General features: G+C 37.6%; 3 protein-coding genes across 17 annotated transcripts in view; 1 reads left to right on the plus strand and 2 right to left on the minus strand.

The window, feature by feature from the left end:
• neo1a (neogenin 1a) overlaps window positions 1-3,622 on the plus strand; it is a 136,875-nt gene extending 133,253 nt beyond the window's left edge. For 7 of the 12 annotated variants that reach the window (XM_057333507.1, XM_057333427.1, XM_057333445.1 and 4 more), the window contains 2 exons: window positions 56-192; window positions 1,580-3,622. In XM_057333507.1, coding sequence (XP_057189490.1) covers window positions 56-192; window positions 1,580-1,663 — 221 coding nt within the window. In that variant the 3' untranslated portion in view covers window positions 1,664-3,622. Of the gene's footprint in view, window positions 1-55; window positions 193-1,479 lie in introns of all 12 variants that reach the window. The other 5 variants (XM_057333436.1, XM_057333521.1, XM_057333499.1 and 2 more) reach the window with 2 other exon arrangements.
• Window positions 3,623-3,740: 118 nt separating this feature from the next.
• On the minus strand, window positions 3,741-5,294 carry rps17 (ribosomal protein S17). Its single transcript, XM_057333590.1, has 5 exons — window positions 5,246-5,294; window positions 4,513-4,664; window positions 4,179-4,284; window positions 4,035-4,100; window positions 3,741-3,852 (listed from the first exon to the last, which is right to left on the minus strand). Exons 1-5 carry the CDS (start codon window positions 5,246-5,248, stop codon window positions 3,778-3,780), a joined length of 402 nt encoding a protein of 133 aa, XP_057189573.1. The 5' UTR covers window positions 5,249-5,294; the 3' UTR covers window positions 3,741-3,777.
• Window positions 5,295-6,217: 923 nt separating this feature from the next.
• Window positions 6,218-25,795, minus strand: part of csnk1g1 (casein kinase 1, gamma 1) — a 42,464-nt gene continuing 22,886 nt past the window's right edge. The window contains exons 5-14 of one of the 4 annotated variants that reach the window (XM_057333554.1): window positions 21,912-22,063; window positions 21,588-21,822; window positions 19,404-19,489; window positions 19,238-19,322; window positions 18,953-19,101; window positions 18,230-18,337; window positions 15,295-15,405; window positions 14,367-14,473; window positions 12,521-12,544; window positions 6,218-10,375 (exon numbers count right to left, since the gene is read on the minus strand). In XM_057333554.1, the coding sequence (XP_057189537.1) occupies window positions 10,321-10,375; window positions 12,521-12,544; window positions 14,367-14,473; window positions 15,295-15,405; window positions 18,230-18,337; window positions 18,953-19,101; window positions 19,238-19,322; window positions 19,404-19,489; window positions 21,588-21,822; window positions 21,912-22,063 (1,112 nt within the window). In that variant the 3' untranslated portion in view covers window positions 6,218-10,320. The remainder of the gene's footprint in view (window positions 10,376-12,520; window positions 12,545-14,366; window positions 14,474-15,294; window positions 15,406-18,229; window positions 18,338-18,952; window positions 19,102-19,237; window positions 19,323-19,403; window positions 19,490-21,587; window positions 21,823-21,911; window positions 22,064-25,795) is intronic. The other 3 variants (XM_057333569.1, XM_057333561.1, XM_057333577.1) reach the window with 3 other exon arrangements.

The following is a 25,795-nucleotide window of genomic DNA, read 5'->3' on the forward strand; positions in this document are numbered from 1 at the left end:
TTATGGTTATAAAGGTGATCGACTGAAACGGATTGACGTGTGCTGTATGTTTTAGGGCCACACTCCGTTAAGACGGCCTCTATCGGGACGCTGGGAAGAACGAGGACTCCCATGCCTGTCATAGTTCCAAGCGCTCCAGACGTGTCAGACAGCAGCAGACATTATGAGGATTCTGGGAGCGTGAGTACATCTGTTAGTATGACACTGTGTTTTATCACCTGATACACTGGTACATAACAGTGTAACATAATAAACATCTGAGGGTACATCTGTCCCTTACAGCCTCATTTACAGTCAGGTTTCATTCAAAACAAATGAAACATAGTTGATGACCCATGGGATTCCAGTTTAAAAAAACAAACACGCAGATTCCAGTGACACATAGCTTTACAGAACGATAGCAACAGGACTAAAAGACAAAATGTGTTATAAACCGTTACATTTGTTGTTAATAATGTTTAGATTAAATAATGCTTCACCCATTAATATGGTCATGCATCTTAACTGATGAAGTCAGTTCCATACATAAATATCCAGTACTATTAATGAATTAATATATAAATATTATTTTTGAATATACTTTTATAAATCTGAATATAATATAACTTAAAAGCCATGGTGCTTTGGAGTGATTTTAACAGATTTACATTTATATACAATTTAAATTATTGGTAAATATAAATAAAAAAATAATGTAAATATTTCCTAAATATGTACATGTGTGTGTTTATAAATACAAAATTATTATGCACAGTACACAGACATATACTGTATTATGTAAACACAAGCTTTTATTCTGGATGCGATTCATCGCGTTTAATCTTTTGACAGCCCTAGAATAAATACATAAATAATATTCTATATAATTTTTGCATATTTTAAAATATAATGTTGTGTTTTAATGTTATTTTAAGATTTTAACAGATTTATTAGGCAAGATACATACCTACATTAATGTGTGAAATAATTATTTATTCTAAAAAATATGAATAATAATGAATAATTCTGAAAAATATTGTATTCAATTATATTAACAAAATATTAATTATAATTATTGTATGTATATATAATAAATATCTATTTTGTTAAATGAATAAATAATGCTTTTACCTATTAATATAGTTTTGTATTCTCAACCGATAGTCAGAACTATATGAATAAATACATAAATAATATTCTGGATGTATTTTTTTTACATATTTCATATTATAATATTGTATTTGAATGTTTTTAAGATTTTAACTGATTTTTTCTTCTCTCCCTCTAAAATCTTTACCTGCTTTCCCCTTCGAACTAATTTACTATGTATTGCCTGCCTATTAATATTTATTACAATCTCACAATTGTTTGAAACGGATTTATTTGAATGATTCTCATTTGTTCTGCTGCATAATGCCTGTACTCCCACCCTCGCCATCTTACCATTCCTGTGGCTGATCTGTTTCATTTACCTGTTTGCTTTTTACGTTTCCTCTGCAGTACCATTGACCATCCTCTCCTAAACCCCATCTACCCCAAAAACCCCAGCTCACCCCACCCCACCCCACCCCCCCGCAGTAACCTTCTTCCTCTCCCTCAGAACTATGAGACGGACGAGTTAACAGAGGAAATGGCCCATCTGGAGGGTTTAATGAAGGACCTGAACGCCATCACGACGGCCTGAACGTGAACCTCACCTGTCACAGTGAGGACGTGCAGCACAGAGGAGTTCTCAGTCATTCGCTTAAAGGAGAGAGGAAGAACTTTGCTTTCTCTCGGGAAGGAAAAAACACATCATGAGGGACAGTGGACATTTTGAGAAAGGACAACTAGTTCCTTCATCAGAGGACAGAAAAGTTCAACCATTCTAAAGCTTTTCCTTTTGTTTCAACGGAGACAGTTTGAAAAGACATTTTATTATCCTGTGAAAAAAAGGAAAACGACGATATGCTGGTGTAAGTGTTGGTGCTCCTAAGGCACAATTTACAGTGTTTATTTGTGTCTTTTCTTTGTATGTTTTTGTATCTATATATATATTGCCCCCGTTCCAGTGAGGTGAACGTTGGACTTGTCCTGTTTATTTTCTCATTTTGTATTAAGCATTTTGATTGACGTCTCTTCCTCTTTTGTATGACATATAATGTGCCATGTCTTATTTTCTTAAACATGTTTTGTATTGTTTTATATGCATATACACTCATCAGTTTGTATATATATGTTAATAACTGACATATTTTGTCGCCATGGCGATTTTTCTTGACCCCATGACAGCTTCTGTTCAGTCAAAGGCTGCTTTTTTTGGGGTTTGAATGGATTTTTGCCTTCGGTAATGTCATTTCTCCTTGTACATTATGCATTTTTTACATGGGAGTTCCCTTCAGAAATTGCCTTATTAAATTCATGGTATGACAAAATCAACTGTTTTACTCGAACTGTTTTCAGAACGCGTATCACAAAACACTGTGATATTTATTCTGTAATGCTGAACCATCAGCTGTCACTTTGTACATTGGTACGAACAGGAGACCTCCATCGCTCATGCTGTCAGAGCCGGACTTCAAACGATTGTTTGGTGCTGAAACTCAGAACTTCAGGTTGTACACATTTATAAATGATAAAAGTTTGGGACAGTGGAAAGTGCTTTGCATGATCTTTCACGACTTGCATTAGTCTGAATTCCAGATGAGACACAAACTCATTTATTGAATGAATGACATTCACTGTGAGATTTTACTTTGTTTTATAGACAAGATAACATTCTTGGCATGTAACTCATCATGTAGAACTCCCACTTCTCAGCTTTTATTTCCTGTTATGTTACTTGTATTTGTTATATGAAGAATTTCAGTGTGAAAGGCAAAACCCCAACTGTTCCTCTCCTGCTGGATATGGTTTTGATCTGTCCGTTTACCCAAAGAAAATATGTAACAGCAATCATTGGTTTTAAGAAATTCACGTCACATTTAACATTTTATTGAATGTCATTCTGACTGCAAGACATTTTGGGTAACTATAGGAACATGGTTAAAAGCTTGGTAAAAACAGTACCTGTTTGGGCTAACCTGTTAAGTTGTTGACAGTCAAACCTTTATTGCACTTTTTCAACAATTTCAAGAAAAGATAAAGAAAAAAAAACATTTTTACATATCTTGTGTTTTGAATATAAAGCTCTATTTGTGTAATTTAGTGTCATAGTTTAGCCTAGGCAGCTGGTCTCATGTTTATTTGCCGCTGGAATAATATTTGAGTGGCAGGTTTTATGGTGTTGCTTATGCAGAATTCTGTTGTTGCTTATTTCTGTACAAATATCTTCTCGCTGTCTCTAGAAATACTCTGTGGCTTTTTAAAAAATATTCTGAAAAACATTACATTTGTTGCCTCTTATTTACAAGCTTTTACATTTTTACCTATTTTCCAGGATTTTCACACTCAAGGCATTTAGAATAGTAAACGCTTCTAATAATCCAGAGTTTTAAAATTGTAAAGGAATTGCAATAATATGCAATTACATGATGGGAATTGTGCTCATTAATTGCTATGCATAACTTGAATTATATATACAGAATTGTTTTTTGTTGATGCATGCCATTTGCATTTTCATACCAGATTGCAGGTTTACCATTACCATTTAGAAACTTTTTTTAAATAAAGCACAAAGGTAAGACATGACAACGACAACTGAATGTCAGGCTAGTCTAAACTAAAGGTTATAACCACAAGAATGATGACCAAATCGGTTTCCTCATCAAAAATGACTCCAATGTTTTTGCAATATTTATTGTCTCTCGATAAATTACACTAAACTCTTGGAGTTCTGAAGTTCATCCCAATACTTGGCTGGGTGACCTGCAGTTGTGAGAGATTGCCGAAGTCCTGCAACAAGAGAGACGATGTCAGCTACCATACCGTACTGATAATATAACCAAAACATCTCATTAACGATCCATAACATTTTACATTCCCAAAATCGCACAGCTCTCAGTTCATTAAAACATAACTTTGAGCTTCTGCCGCCAACTGTCACAACTGGAACACAAATCGATGCAACAACTTACCAAAATCTTCAACATTTCCTTCGTGTCAGGATCAACCTCAATAATCTCGTGATCCAAAGCAGACACCTGAACACATGACATTAGACCTATGAGATCAGCATCTTACGCAGCGGTGCACATGTGCGTAACTATGACATCACAGACCTCTGGGACGTAGTTGTCTCGCCGCTCTCTCTCTTCTTCCTGCAGTTTGATAGAGATGCCCCTCACAGGACCCCTCTGAATGCGCTTCATCAGATGGGTCACATACCTGCAGAGAGACCGAAATGATCACACGCCGTAAACCAGAGAAAGGCACTTCGGACCTGGAGAGATGCTGTCCTGGCAATTTGAACGGCAACTCTGATCAAACGCAGGATGGCACTTGAATTTACTTTTTACATGAATATTTTTTAAATGTTTTCCTATGTGGTAACATGTTTTAAAGCAACGCCAGCATATATTAACAATACAGCTAAAGGTGGAAGAAATCACTCACCCTGCAATCTTGTTGCGCAGAGGTTTGGTGGGCATGATGGCGATCTCCTCACACACCCGCTTGTTGACTTGGAAGTCATGGCCCAGACGGGTGTAGTACTTCTCTATAATGACCCGAGCGGCCTTTTTAATCGTCTTTGTTCTAACGCGTCCCTGTCAACACAACACATTTAACTTCTGAAAATACTGTGATGCCCTAACATGACCATAATTTACCCAACACACAATATAATTTCATACATTATCTTTAACACATTCATGAGCTAGTGAGATATCATTGTCTAAAACTATTGCACCCACAATATTTCTGGTGATACAAACATCAGTCCACCAAAAACATGCTACATACAACAATGGTAAACTTTCCTTATCCAAGACTTTCGGTTTTTGGGAGTGTTTTGTTACTCTAATATGCCCTGAAGATGACAGGTGTTCCTTCAAATACGGCAATATCACGGTATTTAAATGAGCATTGTCGGAAAAACTCCAGACTGCAACGTCTGTACCCCCGGTGTAGTGGAACTCGACGTTGTGAGATTCGAGAGTTCACAAAGGAAGACTTGTTTTATTTATATAACATCTAACAACATCCTAACTTGTAATTGTCAAATACTGGGTAAAAAACATACGTGGGCATGCAATAAAAACATTAAAACGTTTAAGAACATTGATCAAGTAGATATAAAATAGGATTAGGACGGATTGACGTGAGCGTTTCTGCCTGGCAAACTCACCATATTTAGCCGGTCTAGGGTAAAAGGGTTTAAAGCCGAACAAAGCGGAAGTTTATAAAACACTACCGGAAGTCGATTAAAAGTCTCTGTACCGCAGTTGATTTAAAACGTTCAACAACAGGAGTTCCAAAACCACACTTTTAAATTCTCTAATAAAATATCTAAAATACAAATTTAAACAATAAACAACGAAATCGTTTCATTTTACTGTGGTGAGTGGTGTTGGATGTGCTTTCGAACGAGAAATAAATTGTGCCTTGGTTACGTTCAAATGTTTTAGCATGCATTTTATTAATATTATATTTTTATATAACACAGTTTTATAGATTGTCTGCTGATGTGCGTTCTAGAGAGCAAATAAACTATATTAAACTACTGAATAATGAATGCTTAACATGTGAACCGACTTCTAACGTTGTCGAGGAGAGGTCCAGGTGGCTCGTTCGTTTTCCCGAATAATATTCTGTCACGCGAAAGTGACCATATTTTATTTTTGCTAGTGTGGGCTTTCAGTCGCTTTACATTTCAGGAAAACCTGAGGAAAAATGTCAGTAAATTTCCGAAGACATAAAATAACAAGCACTAAGCTGTACATCGTTTTAAACATTTGATTCAAGAATAGGCTATACTATATTTGCCGAATACACTGCCAATAAAGTTTCATAATCAAAGTTAACATTTCTGTATGCATAACACCAAGACTTGCTTCATTTACTCAGCCATGAAGATAGAGAGGACAGGGACGAGAAAGCTACAGCAGGTTAAGTGAACAGGTATGAAAAGCACATAAAAGTTATGAAAATGGGCAAACTTTGTTGCGGACTTAATTTATTTACAAGGCGTATCAATACCTTCAATACATTGAGGAAGAGCCGCTTTAAAGGTCGAAATATTATTTACGGTTCCAACTCTAGGTTGACTTAAGTTCTTATAAGACATGAAAAACTTCAAAGAAGGCAAACACACACTCACTCAGAGGTTAAGAGACATTTCTTTTATTTTACATAAAAAAGGGTGCAAACTTGAGTTTCCATTTAGGAGTAGAGGGAATAAAAATGTAATTTGAAAGGTTATGTATGGAATTTTTGTCCGACTCCTCAGGAAAATAGGCATTTTAAATAAGATTAAGATCCTAATCTTTCTGCAACTTAAAAAGAAAGGTTTTCGAGAGAAACATGAGAAAATGGGTCCATCACAGTTGAAGCCCTTGACCAAGTAAATCATTGAAATACATTTAAGTAACATTCATATTTCAACACAATAAATCCATAATACAATGAAACTGAAAGTATCTTTGCGAGTATGACCAGAACAAGAGAGAACCACTCGCGCAGTACTGTACAATTTCGTTTTTAATATGTTTGAAGTACAGAAATGCAGAATCTTTCTTGCTGAAAAAAAAACCCCACTACAAAAAGTGGAAACAAAAGAGAATTCAAATATTGCAGTGCTTTTCTATTCAGACTGTTGTAATATAATCATCCTTCCGAGGTCATTCAAAAGAAACCAGAACAATTGGTTCATTAAATATGTTCAACAAGTTCCCACATTAACCGAAACTGTGATAGGAATGATTACATTTAGTGAGAAAAGAAAGCGCTATGACTCTATAGCAGACACAATGGAAGGCCTATGCAGTATACAGCGGTAAAAATAGTACGCAGTGGAGATTTACCTGCTGAACTCAAGCGTACAGAGGGTCAGACTCGCAGCTTTGCAGTAGCATTTAAAGGCATTATGCAGCCACAGAATAACAGTGTATCAACTTCATGCCCACAATGTTCTTCAGTGCCCAACTGACAAGTAGTTTCCATTGCTTTCTGAATCAAAAGCCATGCACATAGAATCTGCATTAACGTCTCTAACTTGAACTTTATGAGAATAATCTGTACTGTACCTCTCTGTATATCTGCAGCACAGTAATGTAATCAGAAATGTGATGCAAAGGCCATTTACAGAAGATGGAACGGTACACAGACACCTTTTCAAAGGACCCACAATGCTTGACCTTTGGGGAATCAATTACTTTTATTGAACAGTTTTTCAACCCAAAATTGACTTAGAAGGTCATAATTGTAGGGACACCATCTTTATTCAAATAAAAGTACAAAATTGTACAAATCATATACAGTCTTAAAAAAGAAAAACTAAAATAAGATGAAAGAAGGTTTGAAATCACTGTGTAGTAGTCATTTTGATGGCATCATGTAATATTCCAGTAATAACGATGTCTGTTCTACCCATCCATCAGTGAAAGTACTTCATATATAGCATATCGGGAGTGCGGTTTCAGTGTGTAGTGTCTTACATATAGATGAGTCACTTTCAACAGGTGAAACAACCAAGAAATTTGATCGTTGTTGTCAGCTGCTAATCTCAGTGTCGGTCCAGTGATAGTAGCTTAACCGTTGTCAGACAAGCTAAACAATGACATATTCTGCTTATATTCACAAAACAGATACTACCAGTGGTTCTAGCCAAAAATTTTACTTTAGTAGAGAGTCAATAAGGGGGTTAGAGAAGGGTAAACTTCTCTTGCAAAATCATTCTTCTTTTAGCCAGTCGCCCCTGGGAATAGCAAGCAGTGCACATCCAAAAAATACTAAATCGTCTTTCAACTCTAGCGAGGCACGTAATACATATCAATAAGAGAAGAATGTTAAATAAAGAGTCTCCTCTCGCCCGACACATCTACGATAGAGACTCCAAGAGTGGATTTCCAAGCGTATCATTCAAGTACTTTTCACAGAATAATTTAGACCCAAAGTGACCTGCATCACAGTGGATAAGCATGAGGAAAATTCTTAAATAACCATCACGTCGGAAAAATAAAGCTTACCATGATGCAGTGGTGAAAACGGTTGGTTGGCTCCCCTATTGCTGCCGACCCAACATGCATGTCCCATTAGGGCTTGGAAGTATATCCCTGAAATGAACTGGGGGGATACCTCAGGGGAGCTCACCAAATGGCTATTTACATTGAAAACCGACCTGGACAAATGTGCCAATTAAGAATTTGAGGCGTTTTGAGATATCCATTTGGTCCAACATGGCTATTTCGATCACTGCTTCTAAATGAACTTTCACAAACCCTTCCAGCTGTAGACCCTTCTTACATCACGGTACCAAAGGTTTCTATGAAACATAACGGGCAGATCAAGTGGGTTATTTGATTCCTCAAACAGACTCAGTTCCTTACAACAGATGAGTTCAGAGGTCAGAAGATTACAGTAACGCACAGACGAACAGTTAAAGTCAACGAGGGTCAAACGAAACTTTAGTGCAGTCCCACACTCCTATGGCTTCTCTCTCAATGTCTGTAATGGTGATCAAAATAAAAATAATAGTTATATAATTTATCTTACATTAATTCACATTTACTTTACATTAGAAAGCTCACGAAATAAAAGCATGGATTTAATGCTGTGAATAGGTGACCGCGAGGAACAAGAAATGAGCAAGGCAATATCACGACCGAGATTATAAAGTCTCTCATAGCGATTCTCTTGACGTAAAAAACACGACTACAGTCATTTTAGCATATAACCCCATTTTTATAATCTAATCCCTGCTTTGAGCACCGAGCTCGGGATAGGACTGCCTCATCCGTGTAAGAGGTCAAGGGCTGCCCTGTTCAGAGCTGCTTATGGGCACAGTCCCACAAGAGTTAACAAAAACGGGCCGGTTTTAATACTTTCTTAACCACGTATTTCATATTCATTAGCTTCAGTGACTCGAACCTCCAGCAATGGTCCTAAAGGGAATGAGACGCGTATCACAAGCATGAAGGCATGGGAGGAGTTTCATAACGTCCTATTGCGGAGTCCCGTACAGGTGGACCCTGCTGAGTAATGTTAAGGCATTGCATCGAGATGTTAAGCCGTGGCAGTCACTACCTTCAGTCTAGATCCTCCCAGACTACACCTTCTCATTCCATTGCCTGGAGTCACACACACAACGCTTGCTGAATGGCCGTTATTACAAGCTGAAATTGATCTTTGCTTTATACAATATAAGACTTTTCTTAGCCACCCACAAGTCATCCTGGCACATAAAACGGTTACTCACATCCTGAATAATAAGCAGTTTTCTGGCATTAAAAAAAACTACATCTATCAGGGACTGTTTGTGGGAATAAGGTGACACAAACGATGGTTTCAGATACAAAAGCGCAGAGAAGAAAGAGGTCTTGCTGGTCACGGCAGCCAACAGAAAAGCAGCCAGTTTTACGCCAAAGCGGTGCGACGTCGTAAGAGAAACAGCAGCAGGACTGGGTGGTGGGTGTCGGGAGGAGTGCTTTAGAACAAGCAGTTTAAATACTAGTCGGTGGAACGGAGAGGAGCACGCCCCCCCCCCCCCCGTTACCCCTGGAAACAGAGCTGCTTACGTCACACTTTCACAAAGTTCACGTGTAAAGGCCGGTTAGCATCGTTAGGACATTGTTTTTGCCTTTCCCGCAGCGGTTAAATCACACATAGATACGATGACGAACGCTAGTCATATTCTAAGGCTTCGACCACTTCCTGGCAGCGCGAGAACCAACAATCAGCCAACAAATATACAAACACTTCAAATAAAATGGGTGAACGGAGAAGGCCCGCGCGGCAGCTCCGTCTTGCGTGGAAAAGGTCTGCGGTTCGAGCTCCAGCGTGGGTGACTTTGTCTCGCTCCCTCCCTCTATGTCACACAATGGGAACTGTGTCCGTCACAGAGGAAGAGGATAAGAGAGCACATTTAGAGATTTCCTCCCCATAACCTCCACCGGCAAGGACAACGAAAAATAAGCATGACAGCGAATCAAGTGCGGTGCTGTTCCAGTGCTTTGCGTGAATATCCCGAGACAGTTTTAGGAAACTGTCCGTGAGGCCTGTCGCTGCCTGAATTCATGTGTGGAAGAAAACAACGAAAATTCAACACAATCCCAACAGAGACAACGTGTGCACGCCTCGGTTTTCATACATCGGTCCACTTGAAGCAGTTTTGAAGGCTCGCCGTCGTCGTCTCGTTAAAAATTTCTTTATCTGAAGGCTCGGAAAACAACCAAAGGAACGGGCTCTCGCGGAGAGGCTGGAGGTTCATTTGTGCCGCGGCGTGTTCTTCTTCCTCTTCCTTTTAAAGAAGCAGCAGCACCTATGGGACAAACACACACAGGTTTACATGAGCGCAGGCTGCTGATTGGCTGATTCTAAAAACCTAAAAATGAAGCCCTCTAGCTACACATGCGCCGTTGGTATGTAGCTTCATTAGTAAATCTTAGAAAACAAATCACACATCAAGCAGATATAGTCAGCGTTGTCAAAAAGGCTGGGGAATGCCTTATTATATCCTTATCAACCTAAATGTTGGCATATGAATGACACTTGGTAATAGTTAAGAGAACTTAATGCCTGGGTTTGGTTAAAAGCACCGACAAGAGTGTTACAATAACAGCAACAACACGACAGAATGAGTTGGGAAAAACAAGGCACATGCAGTGGAAGAGAACAGCACCAGACTGACACATTGAAAAGTGATAGACTTTACTAAACATATTTCTAATAGATGCTGCAAAACAGCCAATAACTGGCTGTATCTGTTTATTGTGTTTAATGCAGTTTTGAATTAGACAAACAAAATCAGTCCTAAATATACGGAGCCTGCAGATATATGATGAGCCTTAATCACGTCTCTCATTTTCATATCCTACAGTGAAATAGAATTCATGTAATATTTTATGTCATAAGTGTCATGCATCTGTTCGCTTGAAAAGGTCACCTCTCTTTAACAAACATCTAACTTAAAAGTACCAAAATTCCAAAAATGACCATCAACAGAGAGGTGGTGATACGGCCAAAACAAGAAGCAGATTTAATAATCTCAAAAAAATCTACTTATACCACAATTACCACCGTGTTTAGCTCAAGACTTTTACAGATAATTTCATCTCGTGACATTTTTCTATCCATTTTAAGCTACAATTCACAGCTCTTTTGGTTAAAATTAAACAAAAATCAGCAAGAACATGCTTACTGCTTAGCCTACTCAAATTCCCAATGTTAAGATTATAATACATTTAATATATTTATTTAATATTAATATAGACGGTTTCAAAGCAACAACATAAACAAACGCTACTGCGCATGCACGCTTTCGTGGCCAAAACGTAACTTCCGGTACATATCCGCAAGGAATAGTCCCTGTGGATTATTTCTGATTACAAGCAAAACAAATAACAAATCAATTAAATTAGCTATCAAGCTAAAAGTATGTCTAGCCAGTATTATTTTGGGTTACCAGTAGAAAAAACGTTACTTGGCTAAACTTAAATGCGACCGAGTTACACGACCATTTAACACATTTTTTATATTAAAAAAAAGAAATACAATTAAATTCTACAAATTGTTTATTTAATATTTTAAGTTAATAAAAAATTATAGAAATTAAATTAAATGGTTATATTAGCCACTAGCCAGATAGATCAACAAACACAGACCGGAAGTTAACTTCGGGCCAGGCGCGTGCATCTGAGTAAAATGTCTATAATTTATCATTTGAGCCATAGGGTTGGATTTCTCGGGTAATGTCAGAATGACATTACAATGACAAGTATTTAAAATAATAAAATAATTTCATGTTTTAAAGACAGATGGCGATATAGAGGCAAAAGTTGTAAAGCACGGCTTTTCCAAAAATGAATATTCTTTCATTATTTACTGACCCTCATGTCTTTCAAACCTGTATGACTTTCTTCTGCATAACACAAAAGAAAATATTTTGAGAAGTGCCTAGTGGTTTATCTTCTTTTTATGTTCTGCAGAAGGTTTGGGATGACACGAGAGTGAATAAATGTTTTCACATTTAACCTTAAGAAAACAAGCAACTTGTTTTAACTTATCAAAGTGAACAATTTAGCGACGTTGTGGTATATGCATGTTAAATAAATTGACTGTTAATGTAGTACAATGAGAGATTTAGTTAAGGGTCTGCATACGTCCGAAAGGCGTTTTTTTTGTAAAGACCTTAACCTCCTCATTTCATTACTGGACTATGGAAATTTCATTACTCAGTTGATTAGTGACTTTACAGCACACCTCCAATCATCACCTCAATCTTTTCATTCAGACTTGAAGCGGACACATCACTCTCTTCCAGTTTCAAACGCACAGACCGTGAAATACTACATTAGCCTATAACTGTGTTAGTAAATGTGAGTCCTGGTGTAAGCTACATCTATATGGCCACAGTCTAGGCTGGTCCACTCCCTTTAGCTTTGATGTGGACTGGAGAGAGACTCACCACAGGTTGAGCATTTTCACGCAGCTACAGTAGAGTGTGAAAAGAGAAAAGACAGAGATTATTACACAGAGGTGAGATGATGAGACAAAACGAATGCCGGCGACACATGACCAACAGGAAGACAAGCGAACAGAGAGAGAGAGTTCTGAGATCTGAAATATCGGCTCCATTCAGACTACGTTTTTTTTATAACATACAGCAGCCATTTTCTGTATTCCGGTTTGTGAATTTGTTACGGATGACAAAAAATAAAAAAGGAGGAGGAGAGGTTTGGAGTAATGAAGTAGTATTCTCAGCAGCCCACTGCCCTGGTGAATACACACGACTAAAAAAATGATGACTTCTCAGGGGCATATACAATATTATATTATATGGTTATGATGATTATTTCCAATCAAATGTTCTCAAGAACGAATACTTGCCCTTAATGATAAATGCCACCAGCATCTGACTAGCAGGTAACATATATCATATCATATCATATCATATATCATATCATATCATATAATGGCTATAACATTAACTCAATGTATGCAGCAATAACTAAAGGCTACTTAACAAAACAAAACAAAAAAACTTATTTAAAGCTATAGATCACCCAAAAATGAAAATGATGTCATCATTTCCTCACCCTCTTGTCATTTCAAACCTGTATGACTTCTGTGGAACACAAAAGATATTTTAAAAATATGTTGGTAACCGAACAATGGCCATACCCATTCACTTCTATTGTAAAGACACAAAATCAATGCAAGTGCATGGGTACCGCCCTTGGTTGGTTACCAACATTCTTCAAAATATCTTCTTTTGTGTTCTGCAGAAGAAAGTCATACAGACAATAGCGTGAGTAAATGAAGACATCATTTTCATTTTTGGATGAACTATCACATGAATATGTTAACAAATGATGCATTTGGCTGACTTTTATCCAAAGTGACATACTGTGCATCCAAAATATACATTTTAATCCGTATGATAAGAAACTTTGCATTGCTAGTGCGAAGCTCTTCTAACTGAGCGACAGGAAAGATTTCAAGCGATAAGGACGACTTAATCTTCAAATGACAATCTGTAACAATGGAACCAGTAGGGAAACACGCAGAAGAGTAAAGGATCAGAGAGATTAGAAGAAAGAACATAATGGCGTGTGTAATAACCATGGCGACCTTTTGCATTTGTGCCGTTCTGATAATTGATATCGCTACACTTTCAGTGCTACTTTCAAGTCTGTGCATTAATAAATCAAAGACAGGCAGCTTTTAAAAATATCAAAGAACGACAATGAGTGTTTATAATTATATCAGACAGGAAGTTTTATAAAACCGAACCTCAAATGTACATCAGGTGCATTCAAGGGAAAGAAACTGAAGTGTGTCATCGCCTCTGAATTTAACGGCCAGACTCACTGGCTGCAGCCATTTATGAATAATGCCTTACGGAAATACATGCTCTGTTAGAAATGCTAGTGAGCTTCCTACCTAAACAACATTTAAAGAGAAAGTAGATTATCCAAAAAGCAAGCATAAGCTCAAGCTGTCTTAAAATCTATGTCATTCAGTGTTATTAAATATAAATAGAACATCGTTGAATTTTGTTTAAATACGAATACTTATTTACTTTGTGCTCAAAACCTATGAATGCTTTTCTACACTGAAAAATTGTCCCGTTTAACAAACCAAAGTCTTACTGCTACACCTGTGGTACACACATGGCACATTCTCAAACACTACAGGGGAGAGCACATGACAATGGATCACTAAGGGTAAAGGTGATGTCAGGGCAAGACCCAGAACCCAGAACAAGGCAGAAGACGATAGAAATCTATGCGAATCGTAAATGCACATACTTGGCCTCATCCACCACCTCCACCTCTGCCTGCGCTGTGATTGGTGCATTTGAGTGGGCCGCCAGCGGGTCGTCTGCATTCAGTTCACCATTGGTTGAGCTCACCACCTGTGGCAGGAAAGCACGAATGAGAACATGTTAAAGTCAAAACATCATGTGGCATTAGTGTTATAGAGGCATGATATGATAATTCGGTCAGCTCCCCTCTGACTGTATCTAAACATATAGTTACATTTGACTGGGTCTCAAAAAAGCCATAACTTGTGTCTATTATCGGTATGCCAGTCGAGATCTGTTACCGTCTTAAGATCAACATACAAAATAAAGACTAATCAAACTAGTTTATGTATGAGTTTATATTAATTTCAGACAGCAGGTGTTCATACATTAACAGTTTCAGCCTTGAGGTAATTGTATTTTATGCTGCATTCCATTCAACACATAAATTTAATATGTACGTTTGGAAAGCCCTGTACATTTCCAAAGTCCTACATGGAAAGGTGCGACAGAGTCTCACTTGATGTCAGATGCAGATGTATGACATCAGATGGTGGCACCCTGGGACAAATGCATTGAAGCATTCAAAATTATTCGACGAGTAAGCATTCATATATTGAAGGACACCAAAATCGGTGTAGTCTGCATAAAAAGGTGTATCGATGACTCATTAAATTCCCATTCTCTTGGACAATAAACGCTACCATTGTCATTATGTTTATCTAATTACAACCCCCAGATGATACCTTCAACGTCAAATGAAACGCAGCATTTCTACACTGATTTCAGGCTAAAAACAAGATCATCTGGAAAGGAGAACCTATGGAAGAAGTGATCTACTGTAAGGTCTGAGAGCAGGAGGAACGCGTCAATGCAGACGGCTGCGGACGTGAGCACACACAGGAGTCGTCGAGCGAGGGGTAAAGCAGTACCTGCACCGAGCCCCCGTGCCTGTCTGCTGCCAGGTGGGAGGTCAGGTAGGAGGAGTTTGTCTGGCGATTGGGCTGCACCTCCCAAGCTCCTCTGCGGTCGGAGACGGCCGTCTGCGTGGATGGAGGAGGCGCGGGGAGGGAGGTAAGGTGTGGCGAGTGAGCGAGAGCGGGCGGAGTGATGCCAGGTGGCATGCAGCACAATGCAGGAATGAAAATGGACAAGAAACAAAAGAGCCAGTCAAAGCCAGGAAACGGCATTAGTGACTGCGGACCAATCGTCCAATTAAATCAAGAAGCCAACATAAAATAAAAGGGCATTAAACAGAAGAAAATAAACAAAACTTTCCAACAGCGGTTGAATGACTTTATACGTAGCAAAACTTTATCTATAGTTGACTTAACATGTAGCATCCAACATGAGATAGTATAATAGAAATATCTAACTTTAGAAATATAAATTCATTTATTTAAACGCAAATGACCATAAGTAGCCAAATCTGGTCAACTTAAACCTTACGGGAATCACATTCATAGTCATTTAACAACACAAGAATACATTTTTAAAGTGATAATTTAATCATTAATAATACATCTGGTTTCAGCGAGATTAAACAGATAAAAAAATCTTAAATTGTATGTTTGTACTCTCAAGTAACAATTATGAAAATAACGACTCTTTCAGGTGTCATTTTGGCTTTCAATGTGAAAATGTGTCATTTTGCACTAAATCAAACATCTTTCTGGGCCCCTTTGAGCTCGGTCGAGTCAGTTTAGTAGATATTTTGCAGGGTCAGGGTGACTAGTGTTGTTTTGCCCTCTAAAACGGATTCGCTGAAGACTAAAACGTCTCCCAAAATGATGATGACAGCACTTTAGGAGGCCCCTGTGTGTTTCAGCCAAGAACCTCGAAATATATCTGCACACCTTCCTCACAAGACCCATTAGAATACAGTCCTCCACTGTAAATTCACATCCCTGCCCTAATATTCACCATCTTGAGCTTGAACTGCGTCTACCAATTCGATCGCGCAGCAAAAATCATCCACGGGATTCTATTTATGAGCCAAAATTAAACTTTTGCCTTAGCGGATGAGTTTGATACAGGGCAGCTTCGTGAGATGTGCAAAGGTGATTTGCACTTGCAAAAAAGGAGCCAGAAAAAGCAGGTTGCAAAAACAACTAGCAAATAAAGTAAAAAGTCTTAAGTGATATATACATGTAAATATATAGTATTAGGACGTTTCACTGCCGGCATGCACTCTGAGGCATGATAAACTGAAGCAGTGCGTGCTGTAGCAGCCAGTGTGCCGAGTGGGAACAGAGTGGGTGGGTCTAATGCTTTCGATTTAGGCTTGATGTACTGCAGAAACCCTCTAAAATCATCTCCACCTCCGCCAGCAGCTCTGCTGGTGTGGTGTGATGCACCGATCGCTATTAGTTTTGACATTTGAAAGAGTCCAGGCCACACTTCACCCCAAAATCAAAAGGAACACTATATATCAATAGGATATTTATATATAAAAAATATGTTACGTACAGTTGTGCTCAAGTGTTTACACACCCCTTGCAGAATCTGGAAAAAGCTGAAACTGTTGGAAACAAGAGGATTTTTGAAAATTAAGGTTTATTTTTAATTTAGTCCTGCCCTGAGCTAGTTATTTCACTAAAGAAATGTTAACAAAGTTCACACTAAAGAATAATAACAGAATTTCTAAAAATAGCCCAGGGCAAAAGTTTACACGCCCATGATTCTTAATACTGTATGATGTTACCTAAACAATCAATGACAGTTTTTATGTTTAGTCATAGTTGTTTAAGGGTTTCTTGTTTGTCACGAGTCATTAGACTGTCCACTGATCTTCAAAACAATCACCCAGGTCCTCCACAATCTTTGCTTTTTCAGCACTTCTGAATATTTGACTCATGTCCAGCAGTAACTGTATGATGTTGAGATTCCTCTTTTTACACTGAGGACAATCAAGAGACTCATACACAACTATTACAATAGATAGAAACATCCAGTGCTGCCCACAAAGTCAACACCATTCATTTAAAGTCAGGTGGGTGTAAACCTCTGAAAATGGTTTTGGTGTCAATTGTTATTGTTTCACTTATACATCTTATTTTTTCATTTACTAAAGTCCTTCAGAAGATTTAAAAATACATAAATGTTTTTCAGGAAATTAAATATAATTTTTATCGTGTTGACTTTGTGGGCAGCACTGGATGTTTCTATCTATTGTAATAGTTGTGTATGAGTCTCTTGATTGTCCTCAGTGTAAAAAGAGGAATCTCAACATCATACAGTTACTGCTGGACATGAGTCAAATATCCAGAAGTGCTGAAAAAGCAAAGATTGTGGAGGACCTGGGTGATTGTTTTGAAGATCAGTGGACAGTCTAATGACTCGTGACAAACAAGAAACCCTTAAACAACTATGACTAAACATAAAAACTGTCATTGATTGTTTAGGTAACATCATACAGTATTAAGAATCAGGGGCGTGTAAACTTTTGCCCTGGGCTATATTTTTTAGAAATTCTGTTATTATTCTTTAGTGTGAACTTTATGTTAACATATCTTTAGTGAAATAACTTGCTCAGGGCAGGACTAAATTAAAAATAAACCTTAATTTTCAAAAATCCTCTTATTTTTCCAAAAGTTTCAGCTTTTTCCAGATTCTGCAAGGGGTGTGTAAACTCTTGAGCACAACTGTAGTTTTAGCTGTCATATAGTTGCAATATTAATATTTTAAAAATAGGCTTTATAACCAAATATTTCTTCAGGATTTTGGGGGTGAACTATAAAAACAGGCATGTTCTTATAAGGTTTCACACATTTGTCGAACTATCTGGCCGTAAACATAGCAAGCATATCTCCTGTAATAAAATACACGGTCAATGTCAAGGTTCTTGAGTGAGTAGGATGATATTACCTGGTTTCTTAAGGGCTGGTGCTGGGAGGGTCTGTCCCTGTGTGTGTGGCTTTCACGTGTGATGGCAGAAGCACCCGAGTCTACATGGACTGACCCCACTGGTGTGGGCTGCGAGTAACACAACAAAACATCAGTTTCAAGACTTCAAACGAATCTTACCGAACATTGTAGCTCTGTTCCAAAACCTAGTGAGCACACTAATAAAGTATTTCAAGACATTATATGCGCAGGCTGTTCCAGAACGTAATTTCTCCCCAATTGCAGCATCACAATCCCATAACGTCTTGCGATGTTCCTTCATTTACTGTTCAATTTAACAAAACAAAAAAAAGAAAGTTGAAAATGGTATGACATGCTGTGGAGGTATTTACATTTATGTATTTACATTCACGCATTTGGCAGATGCTTTTATCCAAAGCGACTTACATTGCATTATACTATACATTTGCTTTTTATGTGTAATCCCTGGGATCCAACCCATGACCTTGGCATTGCTAGTGACATGCTCTAACCACAGAGCCACAGGAAAGCATATCTATATATCTATTACATACAGGTATGCAATACGTCAGCTTTTAACTGTGAGTAGACATAATGCACAAGATCAAATAATTCACTTTGCGAGTTTCCAGTTTGGTTGGGATGCTGTCGCACAAAGATAGCTCACCAGGTTTTCAAATAGGGTTACCGTGATTGAAATGCAGAAAGACCACATGGACTCACAATCTGTCTGCCAACCCAGTCATAGGAGTAATCAAAGGTATATCCTTTTCGTTCGAACAACTCCGTGAACAAGGTCCGTAAGTATTCATAATCTGGCTTCTCAAAGAAATCCAACCGCCTGACGTAGCGCAGGTATGTGGCCATCTCCTCTGAAACCACAAACGACAAAGTGAAAATTATTTCCCCGCCAACACACTGAGAATAGTCAATAATCAGAATATATAATAGCAAATCCAAATGAAAACAATTGGTTTTATCATTTAAGAGAGTAGCGGAGAGCCCCACCAGGAAAATTCTCACAGAGAACTTCAATGGGAGTGTTTCGTTTCGTGTCCCCAATCTTCTGGTAGCGTTCCTTTAGTGTATCAGCCTGCAAAGTGCGAATGAACAGCTCCGTCATTTAAGTACAAAATTAGTTACAGTTTGAATGAAGTAAGCTGGTTCAACATACTTTAAGTCCTTGCCAAGGGAGACTTCCCCTGAGGAAATACATGAACATGTGACCCAAGGCCTCAAGGTCATCCCTCCGACTTTGCTCTATGGAAAAAAGAACTCAATCTAGTAACCACACCTCTATGTATATATAGTGTACGCACACTGATGTACTAAAGTGGCAGCAAATAATCGTGATCCTTTGCTATATAAAGCAAGATCATCATATTTATGCATTTCTGTATTTTCAAGGCGCACCAAAGTATTTAAAAATAACCGTAGTCCATGTCTGAAAAATTTGAGTATTATCAAGATACATTTTGGTACTTTTCCATTAGTGAACTTAGGCAGCCACTAGTGTTGCTTTCGTCAACGAAAATTATGACTAAATATGGTCGTCAACGAACCTTTATCACGTGACGAAAACGAGACGAGACGCAACGTAAATGCTGGTCATGTGACGATGACTATAATTAAATGTACAATGCTATATTGTTGACGAATAAAAACAAGACTAAATGTGGTTTACAAAATAAAAACTATGCTAAAATGTCTCTTCATTTTCGTTGACCAAAACGAGACGAGACGAAATGTTATAACGTTATTTCGCCTGATGCTTTAACCTAGATGCGGAGCGGAATCCTGTTATTTAAATGTCATCTGGCTGTTCTGAGTGAATTATGTGCACAGTTTAACATACAACACGAGTGATGGTCGAGGATTTATCTGCGTCTGCACTGTATGAGGATATGAACACATGAACTTCATCTCCAGTCAAGAGTTGCTCTGAGAGTTTATTTTACGAGCGTGAAGCTATGGGCAAACAAGCGTCTCCCCAAAGACCCGTCAAAATAAAAGTCCCGTTAAATTGAACACTCAGACAAAAAATACTTTAGTGAACTATAGTATTTGCTATTGAAAATTGTAGTGCCCTTGTAGTAAATTGCTAAACACTGTATACTATAGTGAAGTTCAAAAACAAGATAATATCTAAGAATTTTACTGTAGTTTACTATAGTAAATACAATAGTATACTACAGTAATTTATGTGGACAAATATACCACTATTGTATAGTAAAAAAGGAAAAACACACAAATTAGAAAAAATAAAATCAATTTAGGTAGTGTAAAAATTACATGGCCCTAATTTATCCAACTGTATGTAACATGAATGTCTTTTGTCAGTTACCTGCCTTTTCATGATGAACTGCACTTGCATACTTTTTTTTTAATGATGACAACTGACAATTTATACTTGTGCTCCTACTGTTTGGCCTGTGCTACCAAACTTTAAACCTCTTTAGCTCCAGTGCTATGTGCAAAAAAAGTCTGCATTAATGTACTGCATTCTGTATGCTACTACAGGGCACTGAGGGCAGTCACTCTTTTCCTGTTGGTTCTTTGCAATGCTGGCAAATGTAACCTTCCAGTTGACTTGCGAAATCACTTCCATTTGTTTTATTAATAAAGGATAATGGAAGGAAAATCGTTATGGGTACATTCACGTACTTTGATTTTAATAGTCACACAGCAAGAAAAAGAAAATTTATTTGTATAGGAAAAAGCTGCATCGAGAATCGTTTTATCATCGCATCGCAGCCCTCTGAATCATAATCACATCGTGACATGCCTAGAGATTCCCACCCCTAACGATGGCTTAAAATTAAAATCAGAGCGTCTTCCGTGTCTGGAATGGATGTATTCTTGAATCATTAAGGTAACAATAATATAATAAGATAACCTTGTTTGAAATGGGTTTGGCTAAAAGAAAATTTTGGTTTAGTCTATACTACTAGGTACTTGTACTATATTGACTGGGTTAAATAGAATTGCATTACTAAAAAGAGACTAAAATACAATTTTCATAGACTAAAACTAGAGTAAATGTCATCAGTTTTCGTCGACTAAAACTAGACGAAAATAGTCATGGATAATTCTGACTAAAATAAGACTAAAATGCTCAGCCTTTTAGTCGACTGAAACTTGACTAGACTAAAAAGAGTATGAACGTGACTAAAACTAATAAAAACTAAAATGACAGCTTGACACAAAGACTAGACTAAAACTAAAATTAAAACAGGCCGCCAAAAACAACACTAGCAGCCACAAGAAAAAAAGTGGAAACTGTGGCACTCAAAATTTCATGCTAAAAGTGGATTAAATTGACATTTGACATCAGACCAGGGAGGTTTGGAACACTTACCCTTCCCTAAGTGTGTATTAATAGACATGTATCGCGCTGTGCCAGTGAGGCTCTTGTGCTCCCGGTAAGGAATGTGTTTTTTGGTTTCTGGGTCGATGTATTCTTTCGCGAGGCCGAAGTCTATGATGTGAATGATGTGCTCCTTCTTATTGCCTTGCCGCCCGATGAGAAAGTTCTCTGGCTTCACGTCCCGATAGATGAGGTTTTTAGAATGCACATACTCCATGCGTGAAATCTGTCAAAATAGATAGACACACGCACTTACTATAATATGCGGATTAACCCGGACAAAAAAATGACACATAAAAGCAGCAGTGGCCTTACCAGCTGAATGGCGATCATCAGGACGGTCTTCAGAGAGAACGTTCGGTCACACAGGTCAAAGAGATCTTCAAGACTGGGACCGAGCAGCTCCAGAACCATGGCATTGTATTTCCCACAGGGCCCAAAATAAAAGACCTGAGGCAGACCCTCTGCTAAAAGAGACAAAGATACAAAACAGAGTATTAATTACACGTATTACTTTTTAGTAAGTGGAATTTATACTAACATAAGTGACTCAAAGATAACTGTAAACTCAAACAGCTTTGCTTTGTTTGGATCAGATTGGTATAAAAAACTGAAACCTGTCAGTCAAACAACCATCTTAACATGTAGAATTAATGACATGTTACTTATGCTAAATCCAACCTGATTCATCCAACCACTAAGTAGCAGCATTGTGAGAACATGACCAATGAAATGTATAACTGAAATGCTGCCTTTGCATCTTTTCCACACTCTAGCCATTACGGTCACTCATGAATGGACTACTTCCACGTAGCCTCGTGACGCACTTCCGACTTGATATCGTACAGCCCGCTAGGTTCCGGTTATATGTATTTACAACAGGCCGTTGCTCCCTGTGAAACCCAAACGGTTAAAATAAGACTTTTAAGTACATACATTATCAGCGACATAAGAAAAAATATTCTAAACATCACTAGGTACATAATCTTCAAAAGATCTGAGAAAGTAATGGTGAACGATAGCGTTTCACTTTTTCTCCTCAGACACAGCTCCGTTGCAGACATTTAACCACCGAACGCATGCGTGAGAGTGCATCAATATGTTTTTATTAAATGTTTGGATCACTACGTCGTGTCGTTTTTTATTGACAAATGTAATGCTATCCATAAGTAAATGCATTTTTTGACAATAGCTATACGCCTATGTAAAAAGTGTAGTTATAACGTTTGAGGATAAATGTCACAAAAATTTGCGCAGTTAATGCATTTATTTGGTATTGAATCTGCTCTATCTGCACATTGCTATTTTAAAATACGTTGCAATGTGAATGGACATCTAATTAATTTAAAATCCACATAGAACATTTAACAATCATTGTATGGGGTCATTTTATTGTCGTTAAAACGTATGAAATACAATCTAGGAGACTAAACCGTTTAGGAAAGCGATGGACCGCTGCAGGGTGCATACAACGGCTTTATTATTCAGCAGATGAGTATACCTTTATAAAACATATCAGGAGGAGAACTTCTGCTAATTTAAGATCCGTCATAAAAACCCACATGTGTTAACATCACAAACAGGATTTTTTGTTTTTAATAAAGTGACCGCCCTAAGAATTGAAATAATTTACCATGATCTCTGCTTGTAGATAAGCTTAACACTGTTACCGGAAATGACTGAGCAGCATCCAGGAGAACGCGGAACACGTAGTCCAAAAAATCATCTGAAAGCCAGTTTTAGATTCCTCTAATCCTATCTCCTAGGTGCTGTATTTGAGTGGCCACACATCTCTAAACTGTGTGCATGTACAGAGGGTGATGTAGGTAGTTTAAGGCTGAGCCCACACTGCTCATTGTGTTGTTGTAACACTCCTGAGAATAGAGCGCACTGTTGGCCTGCCGATGACTCATCTAGTGTTCAGAATGCACATAACACGTATTCAGTCTCTCTCCATCTCTAGTGATTAACACGTTCACAAGATTTCTATTGGCACTCCACTGCTAGATGTTGTGGGAACATGTGAGCAAGCATTCAACGGATACAGCGTTCACATAGTAATGGATGTATCAGTGTAAGACACTTTTTTGAGAGATATCTGAACGCAACTATGTCTTCTCTCTACAATAAACTTATTCATTATAACATCACTTCGTCTCCTGCCTGCTGTTCTTCCCCTCTGACATCCAATTCTGCAGGAGAGTTAGATCTATCAGTTTTGGCGTATGAACAAGATGGGACAACACTACGGTATCATTTTGGATCAATAACAATATAGTAGAATCTATCAGATAGGGCTAGTGGTGCAACGGATCACAAAACTCATTTGTGGTCACGGATCGGATAATTTTTCGGATCAGCTAATGTAAATGCTCATCATAGTTTACTACTATATACTATTATAATAACTATAATAACCTCTTTTTTGAAATCAATAAAATGCTAAAAAAAAATAGGGGCACTTATATAAGGGGTTAAAGAATTTAAGTATCCTGAAGATATCAAGAGATTAATTTAACAGATTATTTAACATTATATTCTAGGCTATGTCATACAGTATGCATTCAATATGTATGACAATATGTATAATGAATAAATATGATATAAACATGTAATTAGAGTAAACAGCTGATAACTGGATCTCTAGAGATCAGATTATAAATGTGACGGGTGTTATGAAGTGGCGATCATGAAGTATCTCGAACGACTTTCTGGTGCTGCGCGTTTGCGCATGAATAAATTTAAAAAATGGAGTCATCATATATTTAAGGTCTATTCTTTGACATGTCAATAATACAGCGCGCCAAATACGTGTAAAACATGTTTGATCAGGAGTGAATTGGAGCCACCATTAAAACGCTATCAGTCATAGAAAAGCTTCTGTTCTTTTCTCACTTGGAAGACTACAATAAAATTTTACTTTTATGTTAATGACATTTTGGTAGGTTGGTTTTCTCATTGAGTTTAGCTTAAATCATATTTAATTGTACTACAGGTTTTTATGGTATATAAGTTTGTTTTTTAAGTGGTACATTTTACAAGTATTATCATACTTTAGTTACAATATATGCATTAAAATATGCATTATGCAGGCACTGCAGTTCCCCCTTGTGTCTTATATAGAGATGTGCAATAATTACTATGATCTGAAACCATCGCAATGAGGTCAAACAATCGCGATGAGAGATTATTTAATAATCGTGACAGCCCTATTTTTATCAGATCTTTCAAGACGGTTTCATCTTAACAACATAAACAAATGTTACTGCCCATGGGCACTTTTGTGACCCCAACTGAACTTCCGGTACACATTCACAAACAATAGAATGCCTGTAGATTATTTTTGATAACAATCAAAAGAAACCGAAAAGAACTGTTACTTGGCTAAACTTGTCTCTCCAATATTTTGAATTTAGACTGCGATACCAAGCTCAACCGCTAGATGTCAATGTACCATACTGTTTCTTTAAATGCATCAAAACTACAGGATCCATTCAACAAATTGTTTATTTAATAAAATGAATATACAACAAAATTCAACAAATCGTTTTATTTAATACAATTATTATACAATAAAATAATAATACAAATTAATATTAACAAATAAAATAAAATATAAATAGATTATTCGACATTAGCCAAACACAAAGCGGAAGTTAAACATGTTACTTAGTTAAGATATTGATACATTGACAGCGTTTGCTAACCGTAGTGCCTTGTCGTTAAAGTTTGTGTGTCTAACGTTACATAGACAAATAACTTAACCATGTAATGCATATTCCTCAACTTAAACCAAGTTCATGCTCCGTATATAACCAATAAAACAATTAACTTTGCAGTACTGTATACGATTTTTAAGATATATCGATATATTTTTTCAACGCGATGCGGGATTAGACAATATCGTTAATATCGATATGGGGTGTGTTCAACTTGAAGCGGCTCTGTGGTGTCTGACATGCGCAGTACCCATGCGCAGAGTGAGCAGAGCACTTTCGCTCTGCGCGCGAACTGGACGGACCCGCAATTTACATGTTTTAAACAAGCGGTGTGCAGCTGTATGCAGGGTTTTTCATGCATAGAGAAATTGGAGGCGGCGGCCTCCGTCAAATGTCGTGCCGCCTCAGGCTCTCGCCAAAATTATGTTTTGAGTCTTCACAAGAAATGCTGCGGGCATTTAACAGACTGTCATTTGTAAC

Source organism: Triplophysa rosa, linkage group LG1 (genome assembly GCF_024868665.1).
Source record: "Triplophysa rosa linkage group LG1, Trosa_1v2, whole genome shotgun sequence".
In the NCBI taxonomy this organism is placed as follows: domain Eukaryota; kingdom Metazoa; phylum Chordata; class Actinopteri; order Cypriniformes; family Nemacheilidae; genus Triplophysa; species Triplophysa rosa.

What these genes read in the sequence shown, in the direction of transcription:
- rps17 (XM_057333590.1), bottom strand. An exon ending in CTGCGCAACAAGATTGCAGG is followed by an intron (nt 4,285 to 4,512) that starts GTGAGTGATTTC and finishes GTCTCTCTGCAG; the next exon opens with GTATGTGACCCATCTGATGA. An exon ending in GAGACAACTACGTCCCAGAG is followed by an intron (nt 4,101 to 4,178) that starts GTCTGTGATGTC and finishes TCATGTGTTCAG; the next exon opens with GTGTCTGCTTTGGATCACGA.